The 17862-nt window shown below is 39.8% G+C and overlaps 2 protein-coding genes across 2 annotated transcripts in view; one reads left to right on the top strand and one right to left on the bottom strand.

Annotated features, from left to right (window-relative positions):
* Positions 1-72: 72 nt before the first annotated feature.
* Positions 73-14521, bottom strand: hspbap1 (hspb associated protein 1). The gene is made up of 8 exons (XM_042494086.2): positions 14369-14521; positions 13087-13297; positions 11350-11534; positions 10081-10217; positions 8555-8726; positions 4284-4367; positions 3875-3976; positions 73-2581 (listed from the first exon to the last, which is right to left on the bottom strand). The coding sequence occupies exons 2-8, from the start codon at positions 13280-13282 to the stop codon at positions 2033-2035; spliced, it is 1425 nt and encodes a 474-aa protein (XP_042350020.2). The 5' UTR covers positions 13283-13297; positions 14369-14521; the 3' UTR covers positions 73-2032.
* Positions 14522-14594: 73 nt separating this feature from the next.
* Positions 14595-17862, top strand: part of slc49a4 (solute carrier family 49 member 4) — a 70358-nt gene continuing 67090 nt past the window's right edge. Inside the window, exon 1 of the mRNA XM_042494088.2 lies at positions 14595-15027. Within this exon, the coding sequence (XP_042350022.1) occupies positions 14733-15027 (295 nt within the window). The 5' untranslated portion in view covers positions 14595-14732. The remainder of the gene's footprint in view (positions 15028-17862) is intronic.

Here is a 17862-nt window from a genome sequence, read left to right as displayed (position 1 = left end):
TCAGTGACAATTTTCATAAGTAAATGACAGAGAAACATTATGCACAAAACAAATGTTCGCATCTCAGCAATATTAACTTGAATGATAGGGTTTATTAGCATACTGAAATGATTTAAGTGGCCGTTTGTCTTCCTCTGGCAGAAACAAACAGGATTAGTATGTGCAGGACAACAATGAGAGGAAATATTAGAGCGGCTTAATCGCGTCACTCATCGCATTACGATTAGTTTGGGTTGTGACTTCCGGGGGTTAATCTCCGGGGTACCTTGACAGATGAGAGGAGAAAAAAATCAGAGTCTGCGTTAGTCTTTCCTCTCTCGCTTCTCGCTGCGGACAGAGCATTACCGGTCGCTCGGAGGATGGATTTCTGCAGCCAAAGATCTTTCAGAGCTTTTATCACTGCAGACTCCACCGAGACATCCGGAGCAGAAAACCCGAGACGACCTTAAATGGCTCCTGAAGCGCGAAGTGAACAAGCTTTAGGCTTCTGAATGCTGTTTACAGCTGGTGATTATTAAAGCTTCTGTTTGAAACTTTAAAGACAATCCTTGTTTTTAGCGACAGTAATATCTGAGGACGTTCAAAGGGATACTTTATGGAGTTTCAACCAGATTTAAAGAAAATAATGTGGATATTATGCGAAGATGAACTTTCTTCAATCTAAGCAGTGCCCGGATAGCCCTCCGACCCCCCACACCGAAGCTCCGCCAAATCACGTCGTTTAAATCATTTGGGGGCATTTTTCTGGCTCTTGAAGCTGCTGCTTAAACTACAGGCTGTACTTGCGCTTTTTTGTTTTGCCCGACAACCGCGCCGCCTCCACCGCGCCGCCTCCACCGCGCCGCCTCCACCGCGCCGCCTCCACCGCGCCGCCTCCACCGCGCCGCCTCCACCGCGCCGCCTCCACCGCGGACTCAAAGATGAAAGAGCTGATCAAGAGACCCCCCACCCCCGTCTCTGTCTCTCAAACTCTGACCGAAATCTGATCAAACAGTAAAACTAACTGGTGCTGATCGAATATAAATCAAGATTATGCCTGTTTTTCACCTAAAATGTGTTTAGAAATGTTTTTATAATGCCCTGTTTCGCGAGACTTGAACAGGAAGTGGGCGCCACACTGCTTCCTGCGCAGTGAAAACTGGGCGAGTTTTAGGTAAAACTAAGCAGAACTGATCAAATTTAAACCAAGATCTGTTACTGTGTTTCATATTTCCTGCCTCAAATGTTTTACAGAAATATGTTTTTAGTTTACTGTTTAACTATAACACGAGAACGCCGGTCGCCATAGTTTCACGCAGCCCAGCCCACATCACGTCACCCACCAGTGAGAGCGGTTAATGGTCTGATCAGGCGCGTTGCATTCTGGTAGTTGTAGGTTTTCTCTGGTCATGTAGCACCAATTTCAAAAGTATTTCCATCTTTCAACGGCAGAGACGGCCTAGTTTTATAAATATTATATAAAATAAGTTTTATCTGCACCTGCGACCCTTACGAGGACAAGCGGTTACAGAAAATGACTCACTGACTGAAGTTTTATCTGCAACCTATAAATAGAAATCTATTGATTTTATAAAATATCGTTCAGAACAGCAACAAACACGACTGAACATGATTGACCGCCAAAACACTGATATAATGCTGGAAAAACAATTGGGATCATATTAAAAAAAAAAAGTTCTCTAATGTTTCATGATATTTTTAGCCTATATCACGATACACAATATATATCTTATATACATATATATATCTTGATGTCTTGAAAAGTCCTCTGAACAAATGTAGACTACTGAAATACAAAATTAGGAGAGAAGCAAGGCACGGGAACCCGTATGACATCACATTTTTACGATTTTCTGTAAAAAATTCAGCTCGAGTGCTTTACGTAGAAGTCAGTCCACCGGCTGTTAGAGGCCGCTGAGAAAGGCGGGTCAGGTCTCAGTTTTTATGTTTACAGTTATGTTACAACCTGTTCACCCACTGGAAATAAAAAATGAGTAATACATGTGTAAAGTTACAGAGAGCGCCTTTAAAGCTAAGATGGCGTGCAGGTCCTGTGGCTTCCTGTGTGCCTCTCCAGTAAAAGCTCCGTGACACGGCTGATGACGTCAGGATGCACCAGGCAGTCCAGCAGGTTGTTGGTGGTTATCGTTGTGTGTGCTGGTTCCTCACAATCGCCTGAGGAGTTCTCCGACATCCCATCTGCAGCGTCACATGATCCACACCGAGTTAAATCGTGTTTTTCCTGGCACAGCCTGACAGCAGATGCAGGTTTGGCTCTCGGTGCTGCGTCCGAGCCGACAGCGGCGTCCTCTTGAGATCTGACGTCACAGTAGCTGGAAGATTCGTCCTCCAGGAAGTGCTCTTGCTGACAGCGTACAGGGACGAGATGTGGTCCAAAGGGAACACTGTAGGGCGCAGAACCCCCGACAGAATCGCTGTTTTTCTTGATTTGTCCTCTGGAGTCCCGCTTGACCGGATGGAGGTCTCTGGGGTCCTGGGTCAGTTTTCTGTGTCTCTCAGCACAGGCTCTCACTGCCAGGTTCACACACTGCATGTTCTCGTTATGAGACGCTACGCCTTCCTGCAGAAACAAAAAAAACAAGCTGTTACAGAGAGTTCCCCAAACTCCAGCTGCCCGCTGAAAAAACCACGTCGATGGCGCTGATGTTTACCGTGCGAGGCGTCGGGCCTCTCATAGAAATGTTAACGCCTCTTATTCAGTTGTCCCTCCTTCACAGGTGCACATTTAAAGCCTCTCGGTTATTTACGCTTCGAAACCTGGATTTCCGTCAGCTTACTCGTTCTGCGTTCAGATGCCTCTCACAAGCTACATAACCCTTTGAAACCTGAGCAAATTGGTTTAATTTCTTTCAAAAACATAGCAAAAAAGGCAACAAACGTAGCAAGAAATGTCCTTAAAATTGTGAGAAATTAGTAAAAAACTTTAAAAAATCAACAAAAAATGATAAGAAATGACTAGAAAATCAGTTTTTAAAAATCTCTCTATTATATAACTGATGCAACTATACATTTATTTAAATTTGTATTTGTATTTTATTTATTCTCTTTATTTTCTTGATAGCTTTTTTTGTTTGTTTTTGCTTATTTTCAGGCAATTTTCTTGTCACTTTTTTACTAATTTCTTGCGAATTTTGGGGCCAGGTCATTTTAAGTTGCTCATCACCTTCTCCCCATGTTTTTGAATGAAATTTGCTCGGGTTTTAAAGGGTTAAGAGGCAGGTGTTTCTGCACTGAATTTCAGTTGATGGTTTAGCTGATTCACCTGATGATGACGTCATTTTCACCATATTTGGCATATGGAGAAAACACATGCCATGTCCACAAAGAGCACTGTCACAATCTATCCAGCTGTTAATCGCTGACATATTTCAGGCTGTGATTAAAAAAAATCATCTTTGCATGTAGTTTATTGAAAATAATTCAATTTTTGGTGTGATGATGTCATCATGACAAAAACCAGGCATTTAAAGGGATGAAATTCTGAAAATGAATGAATATTTAATATTGATATTGGTTAAAAAAATAAACTCCATGAAAGTAGAAAGTTCTATTAATGTATAATGTACTTAAAGCTGGTTTTTGGAAAGCGTATTTTGTGTGCAGAACGGTACGAGTGTGCTTTATGTTAAAGCGGGCCCTAAGGGTTAACAGTTGAAATCTAATACTCTTTAAAACACCTCACAGTCCTCTAGATCACATTGTTTGTATTGTTAGAAGTGGACATTAACACTTTCAGACTCCGCTCTGGTGTTTTTCAGAGTTAGAACAGAAACGAGTGCCTGTTAATCTTTCACAGAAAACTGCAGCTCATGTTTTTGATTTTCCTCTTTCACGGCTGCATAATTAACGTTACCTCAGTGGGGTTCAGCCAGTCGTCAGGGTCGTCGTCACTTTTGAGGGCGCAGACGACAGCCTTGGTCACAGCCTCACCGACTCTCGCCACGTCATCTGCTTCCTGTGCGGGAGCAGAAAGCAAAGCGTGAGTGCTGCGGATAATTACACCGAGATAAAGGCGCGGTCTGCGGGCGCGCTGTGTTTGTCTGTGACCTTGCAGGGAGAAGCTGGAGAGGAACCTGCTCTTTGGATAAACATTTGTCTCGCTGTGGGGGCTTTTCATGCGGCACACACTCCTCGTTGCACACACACACACACACACACACACACACACACACACACTCATCATTATGACAGGGGATCTTTTTACCGCCACGCCGGTTCATTACTGAAAGCTCAGAGGGGACTCTGTCAGAGGGGCTGCTTACCAGCTCGATCCAGGAGTTGACGCTGACAGTGAGCGGGTCCACAGAGTCCACATAGTGCCACCAGTGTCGGGGGACATAAAGCACCTGAGCAGACGAGATTAAAAAAAAGTCCTCAGGTGGTTTCAAAGATCACATGACATCACCCACTTTCCTTCTTTGTAGTCGCTCTGCATCTCAGTGTCGCCGTTTTGGGTATCTTTGCGGTCATTTTGTGTCTCCTTGTATACATTTTGTCTGAATACCCAGCTTAAGCATTCTCGATGCATTAAAAAGCCAGACGTTAACGGGTTTTTTGTGTAGTGGGAATGAGGCTAAACTTAATTTCTTTCAAGTCATTTTGTGTCACTTTATATTCATTTTGTGTGTCTGTTTTCATTTTGGGTACCTTTGTGGTCATTTTTCATGCCTCTGCAGGCGTGTCTCTTTCTGTTTGGGTTGTCTGTGGAGTCACTTTGTGTCTGTATTTTTCCGTGTCTCTTTGTATATATTTTGTGCCTTATCATATTCACTTTGTGTCTCTGTATTCATTTTGAATGCCTATGTAGTTGCTCTGCATCTCTTTGTAGTCATTTTGGGTGTTTTTGTTGTTATTTTGCATCTCTTTTTAGTCATTATGTGTCGCTGTAGTTGCTTTGTGTCTCTTTGTAGTCATTGTGAATATGTTTGTGGTCATTTTGAATCTCTTTATAGTTTATTTGTGTCTCTCTGTAGTCATTTTGGAAATGGTAGTAGTAATTTTGCATCTCTTTGCAGTTAACCATCCTGTTCATCCACCAGATGGCAGCATTGACCTTCCCCCCCGCTGGCTGTCAGCGGTTCATTCCTTCATATACAGCGACTCTATTAAAACAGGCGAGCCTTATTGATCCTCTGCCTCCTCAGCAGCGCTGATGCATTCATGGCTGCAGCCTGACGAGACGCGAGGAACGAGCTGTCCTTTATTTGATTTGCTGAGGTGGAGCAGACTTGTGAGAGATTGCTGTAGATACCAAAACAAAATCTATTCTGTGTCAACAGCTCAAGTATTTACGACAGCGAGGAGAAAAGAATCTAAACACAAAAGTCCACTTGTAGCTTTTCCACTTACGCCAGAACAAAAGACAGCCTTGAACCGAGACAGCGGTTTGTGGTATCTTTGTGGTCTTGTTGTGTCTGTGGGTGTTTTGCCACTTTTTGAATCTCTTTGTAGTTTCTTTGAACCGCATTGTAGTCGTTCAGGGTAACTTTGTAGTCATTTTGGATCTCTTTGTAATTGTTTTGCATCTCAGTGTAGTCGTTTTGGTTATCTTGGTATTCATTTTATGTGCCTTTTTAGTTTCTTTGCATCTTTTGCAGTCACTTTGCATCTCTCTATAGCCGTTTTGTGTCTCTGTAGTCATTTTGTGTCTCTTTGTATTCATTTTGTGTCTCTTTGTATTCATTTTGTGTCTCTTTGTAGTTGGTTTGTAGTCACGGTAGTTTTGGGTAGTTGTTACGGGTAGCTTTTTGGTCATTTTTAAATGGTTTTGAGTTGCTTTTTGTGTCTTTGTGCTCTTTATGAGTCTTGTTAGCCATTTTGCACGTCGTTTAATGTTTCTTTGTGGTCATTTTGAATCTCTTGTTTTACATATTTTGCTTGTGTTCATTAGTGTTTTTTTTATGTTTGACTTTACTTGAAAGCTGTAAAACATTTTTTTTCTCCACATGGTTGAGAATAAACATCACTGCTCCAAATTACCTCGACCCTTCTGGCCAGGACGGGTCTCATTTAAACCCAAAATATCTTGACAGAAGTGCAGTGAAAGACAGAAGCTGATAAGTGGAAATAAAAGAGTTGGGGCTTTATCATTTTCCATTAGGTGGAATCAGTGTAAATGACTTTGTGACGCATCAGCCGTGACCCCGACCTGCACGCTGCCTCGCCGGCCTTCAGCGTGACGTGGCAGCTGGCTTTGGTGCTGCTGATAGGAGCGTTTTTAGTGCACCGCAGGAGCTCAGGCGCAGGCAGATAGTGAAAGGAGACAGATGGCTAATTGCTTTGTCACCATTTTGACTCTTGAGGAACAAAACAATGCAGCTGGAATCTGAAATAAGGCAAAGTGGGACACACGCATCAAAGAGTTTCGCGGTAATTCAGAGTTGGGACAACTAGTTCAAAAGTAGCCGAGGACATATCGGAAAAAAATGAGGGCGACGTGACAGCCACCTTCTGATTACACAACAACTCAAACATAACTGTGACTCTCTCTGAACTGCATCTAAAGCAGAGGACGGGAACCTGACTGCTCTGTCGCTTCAACTACTGAACCTGACCGCGTTTCTCTTCTGCTGACGAGACAACGAGAGTGATGACGCAGCTTAACCTTCCACCTCCGTCAGTTTAAAAGCTCGAGCTGTCACCGAGAAGGCCAGATTTTAATTGGGACACGAGTCACGACCGTTGCCTTGCATCACACTTTTAATGGAGGACACCACGACAAATAAATCTCGCTGTTGCGTCTGCTTTTACATGTTTGCTGCTTAAAGACCGATAAAGTTTTATTTTATGGTTATTGCTTTCAGTGTCACGAGCAGTTCATCATATAAACGCAGAGCTACGGCGTTACAGAACATCACACTTCAGTAAATCACCGGGGTTTCACAGTGTCTAAATAAGCGGTTTTAATGTGTTTTAGTTTAATGTTTGACAAAAAAGGGCCTGGGACGTAATGACGATACCGTACAGGTAACTCACTATTTGCTATGATACACAATTCAATATAACTATAACGTTTTTGACAAATTTTGACTGACACTAAATGACATTTATTCTTCCTTCAGATGTGCACATGGTTGTTTTCATTTTTTTTCTTCCATTTTTGTGATAGTGTCAACTGCTGATTATTTTCTCAATTAATAGTTTTCTTTAACAGGAGAAAAAGAAAAACAGGAAAAAAACATCACAACTGGGAAGCTGGAACGTGAATGCTTGAAACTGTTGCTTCAAAAGTGACTCAAACATTCATCAGTTATAAAAATAGTTGATTATTTATTTTTCAGTTAACCAATACATGCTAATATTTTGTCTTTTCTTACAGATAAGAATTTAATCTTTAATTTATAAACCGGGGTTTTCGCTGTATGAACATATAAAAAGCTGTGAGGAGCATCTGGACGAGCCGAGGCCGTGAATGTGTAACATCTCACCCGAAATCTTAGTTCATTGTCACTTCGCTCCACCAGCAGGTCTGTGTTGGCGTGGCTGAGCTTAACTCGACTTTAATGAGAAGACTTTTCACTGTGATTTATTTTTTCCTCATTTTTCAGTGGTGACACAGTGTGCTGAAGCTCCAGCTGGCAGCGTTTCGTTTTGCCACTTTCAGATGGTTCTAATTAAAAAAATTATTTTCCTTATTTTATTATATGCGAGTACAGTAACCATTAACTAAGAGGAGCTCCATAGATCACATAATTTATTTCTGTTTTTAAAAAATGAGATTAAAAATGAATTCTTTGGTTTAAATGAGGTCCTTGAAAATGGAAAAAAAGTGCTTGAAAAAGTCCTTGAATTTAATTTTGGAAAGTCTGTGTGAACTCTGTTGCAAGGCTCTGTGTTAACTAACTTGATTTAGAAAAATAGCAATCTGAAGATGTTATTTATTATAAAATATCGTTACCTCTCAACACATTATTGTGATAAATCAGTTCCATCTTCACAGAGAACTTTTTCATAAATATGTCAATTATTGTTAATGGTAAATATATTCAGTAAAATCATATATAAATGTTTAGGGTTACTCCCTAATACTAAAGAAATAATAATAATGATAATAAAAAACCAAACAGGTAAAACCTGCAACAAGATAGGGAATAAACATATTATTTGGTTAAAATGAAATGTAACGCCTTTATATAAACAGTGTTAATATTTCTGGCCAGGGGCAGGTTTGTTTTTTTTCTAATAAAATCAGCCTGTGTGCATATTTTCTGAGACGTTGAGACCTCTGATAGTTTACTCTTAATTTAATTGTTCTTTCTGGCATTAAATGTATGTAGAGCAGCTGAAGGAAATGGATGTGTTTTAGTTGTTGGCTTTCCCGAGCTTAAACGCTTCTGTTTACTTTTGCTGCTCGATTTCATTTGCTAATTTTGTCATTTTTAGGTCAGCACCAGTTATACTCCGTTTTGTTATACTCAATATACGTATGTAAACCAAAAACTTTTTGAGGGCATAACTGGTAACATTTATCCAATAGTGTGATTTCTGCGACACATCATATATGTGCATTGTTAAATACTGTAATAATCCTGACCTGTCCCGGCTGCAGAGTGACGGTGTGCATCCTCGCCCCCTTAAATTTAGGGAACCTCCTCAGGTCTGGGTGGAGAACATCCACCTGGCTGAAGACGCTGGACTCCTCATAGGGGATCCTGGTGGGGTACAGCCTCACAGTGTCCTCTGGAGAGAAAAGGTGCCAGCGCTTCCTACGCACAGGAAACGCCACGGTTAGAAACGACTTCAGACCAAAAGAACAGAACAAGATGCTCGAAATTAAAACTTTTAATGGGAAATACTAGAAATTATTAAACATTTTTTTAATTGCGATGGAGCTGAATTTGACTTACATTCACCCAAAAGACATCCCAAAATATGCCAATAATGAAAAGAGAAAGTAAAATCCAAAAAATTTTTCATCTAAATTCTGGGAAATTATTAACAATTGCAAATCCATCATGAAAAACAATCCAGTTTTTCCTCCTTCAAAGAAAAATTAATTATATTACGAAAAAAAAACACTCCCTGAATAACTTGTGTCTTGCTGCTGTAAAATCACTCTGCCATTATTGTTTTCTCTTCACAAATGTCATCACATCGACCAGCAGTGTTTTTGTATTTTCATGGATCAGCCGTTTCGAAGAACAGCTCGGGCCGAGTTTCATTCCTTTTGAGATCAATACCAAATAAAAGAGCCTGCGACCCAATCACAAGGAGTGAGATAAACTGTTGCTCTCTGGGAGAACAGTGGAGTGAGATAAGATACAAAAAGACCTTTTCCCTTTAGTTTCTCTACTCGCTGTGTCCCATACAGCGCCTCGCTCTCAGTCTCCATTTCCCTCCCGCACGGGTGAGCTCTGCCACAAATTAACTTTCTTTCTGTGGCAGCGGACAGGTCACGCTCTGTGTGAGCTGGTTACATACAGCTGCGGTTCTGAACCGTCTTGATGCTCAGTAACAACTCCTCTCTTTTAAGGGCACAAACCCACGATCACAGGGATGACGGGGCATTATTGGACCTTTGGCTCAATAATGCTAATACCCCTTTTCCACCAAAATTAGTGCGTGCAAACAGGTTTTTTAAATAAGTGTAATAGACTGCTTTCCCATTGACAGTAGAGCAGACGTGTACACGGCTCTGCAGCAGATGAGTATGGCTTTCTGTGTGTGTGTGTGTGGTTGTCTTGTTTGGGGTTTTTTAAAAATTTTTTTAGGCGTATTATGTTTAACGTAACTTTCAGGCCAGCAAATATGTAAATCGTAGAAAGCAGCATGGAGGCCTGTAAAAACAGTGGTTACTTTTCTTTATACATGACTCACTTTTTCAGTCCCTCTTTCAAACTTGGTTCAGTCTAATTTGAATCGATGTTTCGGCACTGCTTAGGCAGATGTATGGTATTTAGTGGTGGCACGTCATTGCATCTTGTCGGTTAAGTGTCTAAAAATTAGCACTTTTCCATCAGTGCTGGTTAAAAACCAGTATATTGTAGTGTTTCACTACAATACATGATGTTTTTTGGATTAATTTTACTACTATATAACACACGCGAGGATTGTCCTTACCGTCCTTGTACCTGCAGCACCAAGTTACAGCCATAAGAGTCCAGGTGGCATGGCGTGTTGGCCCCCTCTGTGCCGATCCATAAGGTGCTCTCCCTCCCATTACGTCCCTCAAAACCAAACTCGGACCACTTTACATCCTGTGAGACACACACACACACACACACACACACACACACACAAACACAAATTCAAAGCAATGTGAAAACATAAATAACAGTCTGACTTTTTAAATTACGCTCTTTTTGTCCACGATAATGACGTGACACGGAGACAAGACTCACATTTTCACAACTGTCACAACTCTGCTATAAACTCACCGATGTACCCCCACCTCATCAGCTGCTTTGACAGGGCCTATTATAGGTGACCAATGGAGGTCTCTGTGTAGAGAAACCCAGCTACAGTATTTGTCATCTTTCAAGGAAAACGGGCCTGTCAATCACGTCCCGTCAGAGCACAAAGGTGTAGCAATCACGACAGCATCCTGAATAATGAAGTCATTACCATACATGCAGGCAGCTGTAAATGACAGACTGGTCAATCTAGCCTTCAGGCAGCCTTTTTCCTCGGTGCCATTTATCCTGCAAAAAGCCCACGTCTGCCCGTCTCAAAGGCATGAATGTCAGCTGGTAATAATTGCAGGTGGATGCCCAATAAAAATTTATCACGGAGATAAAAATGAAATGAACGCGTGGCGGTGGTTTGAGAAAGGATGGCACTTTTATGTCTTTACCTACCGGAGGACAAGAATAGCAGCTAATATAAAGCCGTTATAGGCAAAAGCTTAACATTTTAATTGAAAATGTCAAACAAGGGAAAACAATGTGAGAATAAAAATGAGCATCTTGGGCAAAAAGGAATATTTTATGTAAAGGAATATTTTGGTGCTTTCAATTTGCATTATTTTTCATTTAATGTTTAATTTATTGATAAGCCGAAGCTCTTTCAGCTAGATAAAGAGGTAAAAGCATGAACAATATTTTTTGAAATTTAACTTTAAGAAACCAGTTCCTAAATGTGTTTATTATCATCTTTAAGAAAAGTTGGTGTTTTTAAATTTTCTTGACTTTGTCTGCTTCGACTGTAGGTGATGTCATACATGACTAGCTCCACTGCTGTGATGGCCTTAAATGACCCACACTGAAACAGTCTAGACTAAATAAATAGTAATAGTATATATTTTTTATTTTGGGGTATGGTTGACCAGTAACCAGAAAAATCTGACCCGACATCTAAACACGTGCTGTATGTACACAGAGAGCCAATTACCTCAAACATGGACGGCTGTTCTTGAAACAACATAGCAATGTATTTGTAGTCAGCATAGGCCCAGTATTCTGATTTGGGGTATTCACAAAAAGGCCCTAAATCTGCCGCGGCCTGGTCCTTTGTCCAGCTGAGAAACTGCTCCAGTTTGGCCTCCACGTAGGAACACTGGGTTTCAAACAGAGGTGCTGTGAGAGTGTAAGAATATAGAGAGAAAAAGTACAAGAAAGAAGAGTAATCACTGGAAAATTGTGATAACGTTTCTGTTAAACAATTCAAATGTTCTTTGCTAAAAAAAATGCAATTCATAAAGCAGAATCCCGGCAATATGCATCATCAAACAGGCATGGCTTTTTATTTTACCCACTTTTATGAGAAAAATAAATCACAGTTGTAGCGATTTACTCTTGCGTTTGTTTTAGTAAACAAAGTGCGTCCACGGTTGAGTGATGGAATTTATAACCCGTCGTGAGCGATGCCCTCCTGTCAGCTGGTACAGCTGAAAAAGATGATTTAGAAATCTAATTAGCTCGCCTTTATCAGAGGACGCGCCCGCTGTTATTCATCACGGGAGGAGTCATTACTGGAGCGGCTCTGGAGCTACACGGACGTCAAAATACACCAGATGCTCAAAGACAACAACCCTGTCTTTTTTCCTTTTGCTTATGTGACAGTTTAAATCAGATCATTAAACAGCCTCCAATACTTCATTAGGTCCCGCTAACTACAGACTAATCTGTCAATTATCACGTGTCAGAGGATGAACTCCGCAACACTGCAGGCAGTTACGTGCTGCCTGAAAACTGCGTGAAAGCAGATAACTGCAACATGAGGCTCTGTGCATTAATGTGATCAAAAACAGAAGAGCGTATAAACTTACCATTCTGAAATTGATAAATGATCAATTATGCGGGAAGTTTAGAATGGGAAAATAAAACTGCTCCTGTTGCCAACAGGAAAGTGCTTTTTTTGGCAAGACCATTTTGGATTAATGTCTCAGAGTAGAGAGGAACGTTTGTATAAGGAAAATCACTGACTCTTCAATCATGTTTGTTTGGAGAAACATTTCAAGTTCTAATGTATCAAAAGTTACTTTTTAAAGTGCATTTTCAGCTGTTTTAGGACTAGAAAAAAAGCAAAGGTTTAAGATTTTAAAGAATGCAAATCCTGGGATGGAGTCTGGACTCAACAAAGTCTTGATTTTTTTTTTCTAATTTAAATATTACTCTAGTTTCAGTTTTCTTATTATGTGTATATGTATATTTTCTATTCTTATATTTCAAAAACATGGGAAGAAGGCATTGAGCACTTATCAAGAAAGGATCGAAAAATTTGTAAAATAAAAATAAAATAGTCAAAAGTTACAATAAATGACCGAAAAATTAGCAATAAAAAAATTTAACGACCCGAAAAAATTCTAAAATGAAAAACATATATACATATATTTTCTGTAACATAATTTTTTTCCCCTAATTTTCTATTCATTTTCAGTCTTTCTCTCTCTTTTTAAAAACTTACTTTCAGGTCATTTTCTTTTCACATTTCACCAATTTCTCACTTGTTGCCTTTAGTTCATGTTTGTCGAAAGTCATTAAAGCAATCTGCTCGGTTTTTAAAGGTTTAAATGTTTGTGAAAAGCATCTGAATGCAGCACAAGAAATTGATGTCACTGGTTTTAAGGGTTAATTACAGATGAATTATTTTAGCTCGGATCTGGCTGAATTAATCCTCTGGTCTTACTGTTAGTCTCCTCTTTCCTCCCGAGTCTGAATCGGATGAGTTTGTCACCGAGGCAACCTGACAGGTGCTCTACCGTCCAGTGGAGAACAGGCCAGCCACCGGTCATGTTCATGAAGACGGCGGGCTGCTGCAGGTGATGCAGAATCGTCTGGGTCTCCTCTGGGCTGAAGGGGTTAAAAGAGTCCTGAGCAGCCATGTTCTGTAGTTCACACTGATAATGGGACGAACACAGAGGATGTAAATACAGACAACCTGATAAACAACTGCTGTTTGCTTTGTCGTGCTGTTAACTTAGCAGCCCATCATGGACCATGTCTTATCTTTTGTAGGATAAAGGTGAACAAGACTGTATATTTTTACACCCGCTGAAAAAAATGTCTGTTTTTGTGTCTGTACTGTAATTACTCCTCTATAAGTGCTCTGTTACTTCATGAACATTTAAAAAATAAACAATTATCTAATATTAGTACTGAAACTTAGTAGTGTCATTATTACTACAAATGCATTTCACCTTGTACTGTAGCTATATATACAATAATGTGCTAAATCATACTACACTAATAGGTTACACTTTCCTGACACATCATTCACAATATTATATTTCTATTTTGCTAATGTACTGCAAACAAAGTGTCATTAATGTGTTTATTCTTCTGGTGTAAGTCGTTTACATAATAACTGACCCACTATTAACTACTTTGTCTCGTAACTTGTCACTCTGTGTTGAAATGCACTTGTATAATGAATATATTTACACATATGCTAGTTATGTTTACCTCTAATTTGTACTTACATATTTACAAGAGACATGAATTAGACAGGTACGTGTCATTAGATCATTTTAAGTGTATGCTGTTTATTCTCAGACATGATGGTTTTTATTGTTTTCATTATATACTTTACCTTTAACCCTTTCATTACTTGTCAGACTTTAAGTAGTCAGTTCTTAGTTATTAACCGCCTGATTGAACTAGTTCTTCGCTCTATCAGCATAACGTGGCTAACGTTAACTAGCTTTACGTAACAAAATGAGCAACTTGTATTTAATGAGCGAAGAATTTTGCTTATCAGACAACTCAGATCCAACAAAATCAACTTCTTTTCCTTATCGATCGTCCATTTATTGTCAGACTACAAGATCGATTACTGTATTTGTTTCAGCTAACAGTTTGACGATCCCGTTAGCTAGTTTATGAACGTTAGCTAAACCGATAATATCCCGGGAAAGCTACTGTTAGCTAGCTTCGCGGAAAATGAGGAGTCTTTTGACAAAACAACTCACCTTTCACTACACGTGCAGTTGAGGTTCAGGCGGAAGTAAACAAACCTCACATGACAGTGAACGGCTTCTTTTTTCATCTGCAACACCTCACTGTGAATCTACTCCATTTCGGCTCTGTGGCCGCTGCAACAGCTCCACTCCAACTAATGACACGAGGGAGCCAAAATGGCGGCGCAGCGGCTACAGTTTCAATCACACCGAGGCATATCGGTTCGGGCATGCGCAGTAAAGTTAACTGACAAATCGAAGCTGTCGGCTGTTTTTGTTTGTGTGGTCGACAGAAGCTCGCGGGGACGTCCGTTTTTCGTTACCAAATAACCGTTAAAATCGGAATTTTTACTGAAGTGACAAACGGGCAGTTGCTATGGGTGCCGGTTCGAGCACCGAGGCCGAAAGGGAGCCGCTTCTCGTCCCTTCTCACGCGGAGACCAACAGCCCGCCAGTAAACAGCAGGGTGTACGGGAGAAGATGGCTGGTTCTGACCCTGTTCTCCCTGCTGGGGCTCATGCAGGGGATGGTGTGGAACTTCTGGGGTCCCATCCAGAACTCGGCCGCCCACGCTTTCGGCTTCACCAAGTCTGACATCGCGGTTCTGGTGCTGTGGGGCCCGGTGGGCTTCGTCCCCTGGCTGCTGTTTATGTGGTTAATGGATAAGAAAGGTGAGCTGTTTATATTTGGTACACTGTGTCCTCTGTTACAATATAATGTTTGTCTTGTCCTCCTCACCCCTACTCCTCCGTGGACATGTTGTCTGTCCCAAAACACATGATATGTCGATATATTTGCATGTTAGGGCGATCAAAAGTTTAGTGTTGTCACTTGACATCTTAGCTTGATAGCTTATCAGACTGGAGAGGATGTCCGGTGTATCAACGAATTTGGCTCTCTGATCAGATAGTTTCGTCCTTGTTAATGTGTCTAACACCGTTTTCACCCGGATAAACCTAAACCAAACCCTTCATTTTGTGCTTTCTTATTTTTTATATTTTAATATCTCCTCTTCTACCCCTCTACTCTTCGGCGCTGCAAAAGCAATCCTTCCCCTGCCCCTCCTGAGTATGTTGACCAAAACCATTTTATTTTATTTTATTTTATTTTTTAAAGTAAGCATACATGTTTGTGTTTTTTGTTTTGTGTGTTTGTTTAACTCACCTATTCCTCATGTACTGGTACCCCCCCCTCAAACTGAGGGGAGCGCTACACATTAACATTATCTATGGAGATGTTATCTGTCCCAAAACACATGATCAATTGCCAAGACACTCAAAAGTTTAGTTTTGCCACTTGATAGGTAGTCTTATGAGATTAAAGTGAATGTCCAGTGTTGTATCGTATTATTTTCCACTCAGCAATCAACTAAAAGTTGCATAATGTAAAATCCTAGAGGTGAAAACAGACTTGGTTATTCTTTTTCTTTCTAATGTAAATACAAAATACAGCCATTTAAAGTTATATGCTCCTCTTCTAAGCCAAAATAAAAAAACACAAGTCCCTCAAGTGCTCAACTTGAGGGACAAGTGCCCTTAAGTGCTCAAAAAATATTCAACAGTCTTGCCCCTCTTTGCCTCATGGTTCTTATTCACAGAGCCAAATGTATCTTGGCAGTTGTTATCAAAAGTAGTGAATCCCCCAACAATAGTAGATAGGCTCACATATTTAATAGTGTTATCAGTGGTGGAATGTAGGCTAACATTTACTCAAGTACTGTACATAAGTACAATTTTGTACTTTTCATGCCACTTTCTGCCAGAAAAATGTTTTATTTTACTGAACTAAAATAGTTACTAGTTACTTTGCAAATTAAGATTTTTACATACAAAACATATGAAGATCATAAATATTAGGCCTGTAAACAAGAACAGCTGAAATTGTTTGTTGTTTTATGAATTACTAGATTGGTAGAGAATTCATTTAATTATTTGATTAAAATACAGAAACTTATGAGCACAGTCAAATAATTGCTGATAATAGGTTTTAGTTTTACCAACCTAATCGCCAGAAAAAATGTAGGCATTGCACATTTCTGCAAACTAGGATATGTTCCATTTGTACCCTATTATGAGCGTAGGTTGACACTTGATGTGTCAGCAGCGCTGTGGTTAACATGGTTAGGTTTAGGCACAAAAAACACTTTGTTATGGTTAGAAAAGGGTCATATCTTGGCCTAAAATACGCATTTTGAGGAGTACAACCTGGGCTGGAAAAACAGTTTCTGTAAAAAACAACCACTTCTCGTGCCTAAAAAACACTGGAAACTGCTTGGCAGGGGCCTCACTGACATGTAAAACAAGGATATTATTAGAATGAAGTGTGCAGATGAAGAAAAAAAACAAGCTTTTTTTAAAAGTACAAAACAAACAAACTATCAAAAAATATTTAACTCTGCTCATCAAGTTAAGTTAATTTTAATCAGTCAGTTCAATTAATGTTCTGTCAAACTAATAATGTATGCATTTCTTTTTAATTGCGAAAATGTACAATTCCTAGGCTAAATTGACATGATCCTTGAAAACATTGGCAGTTTAAACGAATGCCACTATCACTTTTTATTTGAGCATCACTTTGTGTAAAATGGTCTTTCAGTTGTCTTGAACCACTGAGTCATTTCACCTAACCGGTTCCTCTGCATCACCTGACTGACGTGTAGCTATTACCCAGGCTGAACTGTCAGATGACAGAAACAGACACAACACAGAAACAACATCACTGTCGCCAGGCAGCTGATGAATTAAAGACCACAAGCTTTATCATGCCATGATGTTACACAACTCGTCATGTGATTCTGATTCACCCTTTCAAACCTGAATGAACATCACAATTATTTAAACAGTTGAACCTTGAGCACAAACAGTTGAACCTTGAGCACATTGGCTTGATTTCTTTTGTAAAACTAAGGGAAAAGACAATGAGCAAATTGCAAGAAATTAATATATTTGGGATATTATTTTTTTATATTATAAATTACATATTTTTTTTTACCTTTTCTCAGTTTTTCCCCTAATTTTCAGGTAATTTTCTTGAACATTTTACTGTTTTTTTGTGTGTGCAAACTTTTGGTTCATTTCTCCCTGTAGAATCTTACTGTCTTTTTTCCATGTTTTTTAAAGTAGTCACGCTAATTTTCTTAGGATTCCAAAGGTTAAGATTTTGGGAATTTTGTTTGAATTTAAAACAAAGGTTGTCACATTGTATCTGTTGCTTTTAGTGAGTGGAAAAAGCGTTTGACTGGTTCGTATAAGGTAAAATAATCCAGATTCCCTTCATTACTGTGAAGTGTTTACTCAACTTTATTCCCAGCTTGCAGCTAATTCTGCGTCTAAGTCACATCTCGAGTCAGGGCAGCTAATTCAACACTCACAAATTGTGTTAAGAAATGGTGTGACCTTGTTAAAAAAAAAAAGCCTATACAACATGCTAGGGCTGCAACAGGCTCACACTGTTGTCTGCACACTCTGCTCAACCTTGCCATTGGGGAAAATACTTCCCAAAGGTGG

The sequence above is a fragment of the Plectropomus leopardus genome, chromosome 10 (assembly GCF_026936395.1).
Source record: "Plectropomus leopardus strain MGB_pleo_1.0 chromosome 10, ASM2693639v1, whole genome shotgun sequence".
NCBI lineage: Eukaryota > Metazoa > Chordata > Actinopteri > Perciformes > Serranidae > Plectropomus > Plectropomus leopardus.
Note: the sequence above shows the minus strand (reverse complement) of the source record. Positions and strands in the feature narration are given on the sequence as shown.

What these genes read in the sequence shown, in the direction of transcription:
- hspbap1 (XM_042494086.2), bottom strand. Translation starts at nt 13,282, where the DNA reads ATGGCTGCTCAGGACTCTTTTAACCCCTTCAGCCCAGAGGAGACCCAG. An exon ending in GAGGAAAGAGGAGACTAACA is followed by an intron (nt 11,535 to 13,086) that starts GTAAGACCAGAG and finishes ACACTCTCACAG; the next exon opens with CACCTCTGTTTGAAACCCAG. An exon ending in AACAGCCGTCCATGTTTGAG is followed by an intron (nt 10,218 to 11,349) that starts GTAATTGGCTCT and finishes TGTGTCTCACAG; the next exon opens with GATGTAAAGTGGTCCGAGTT.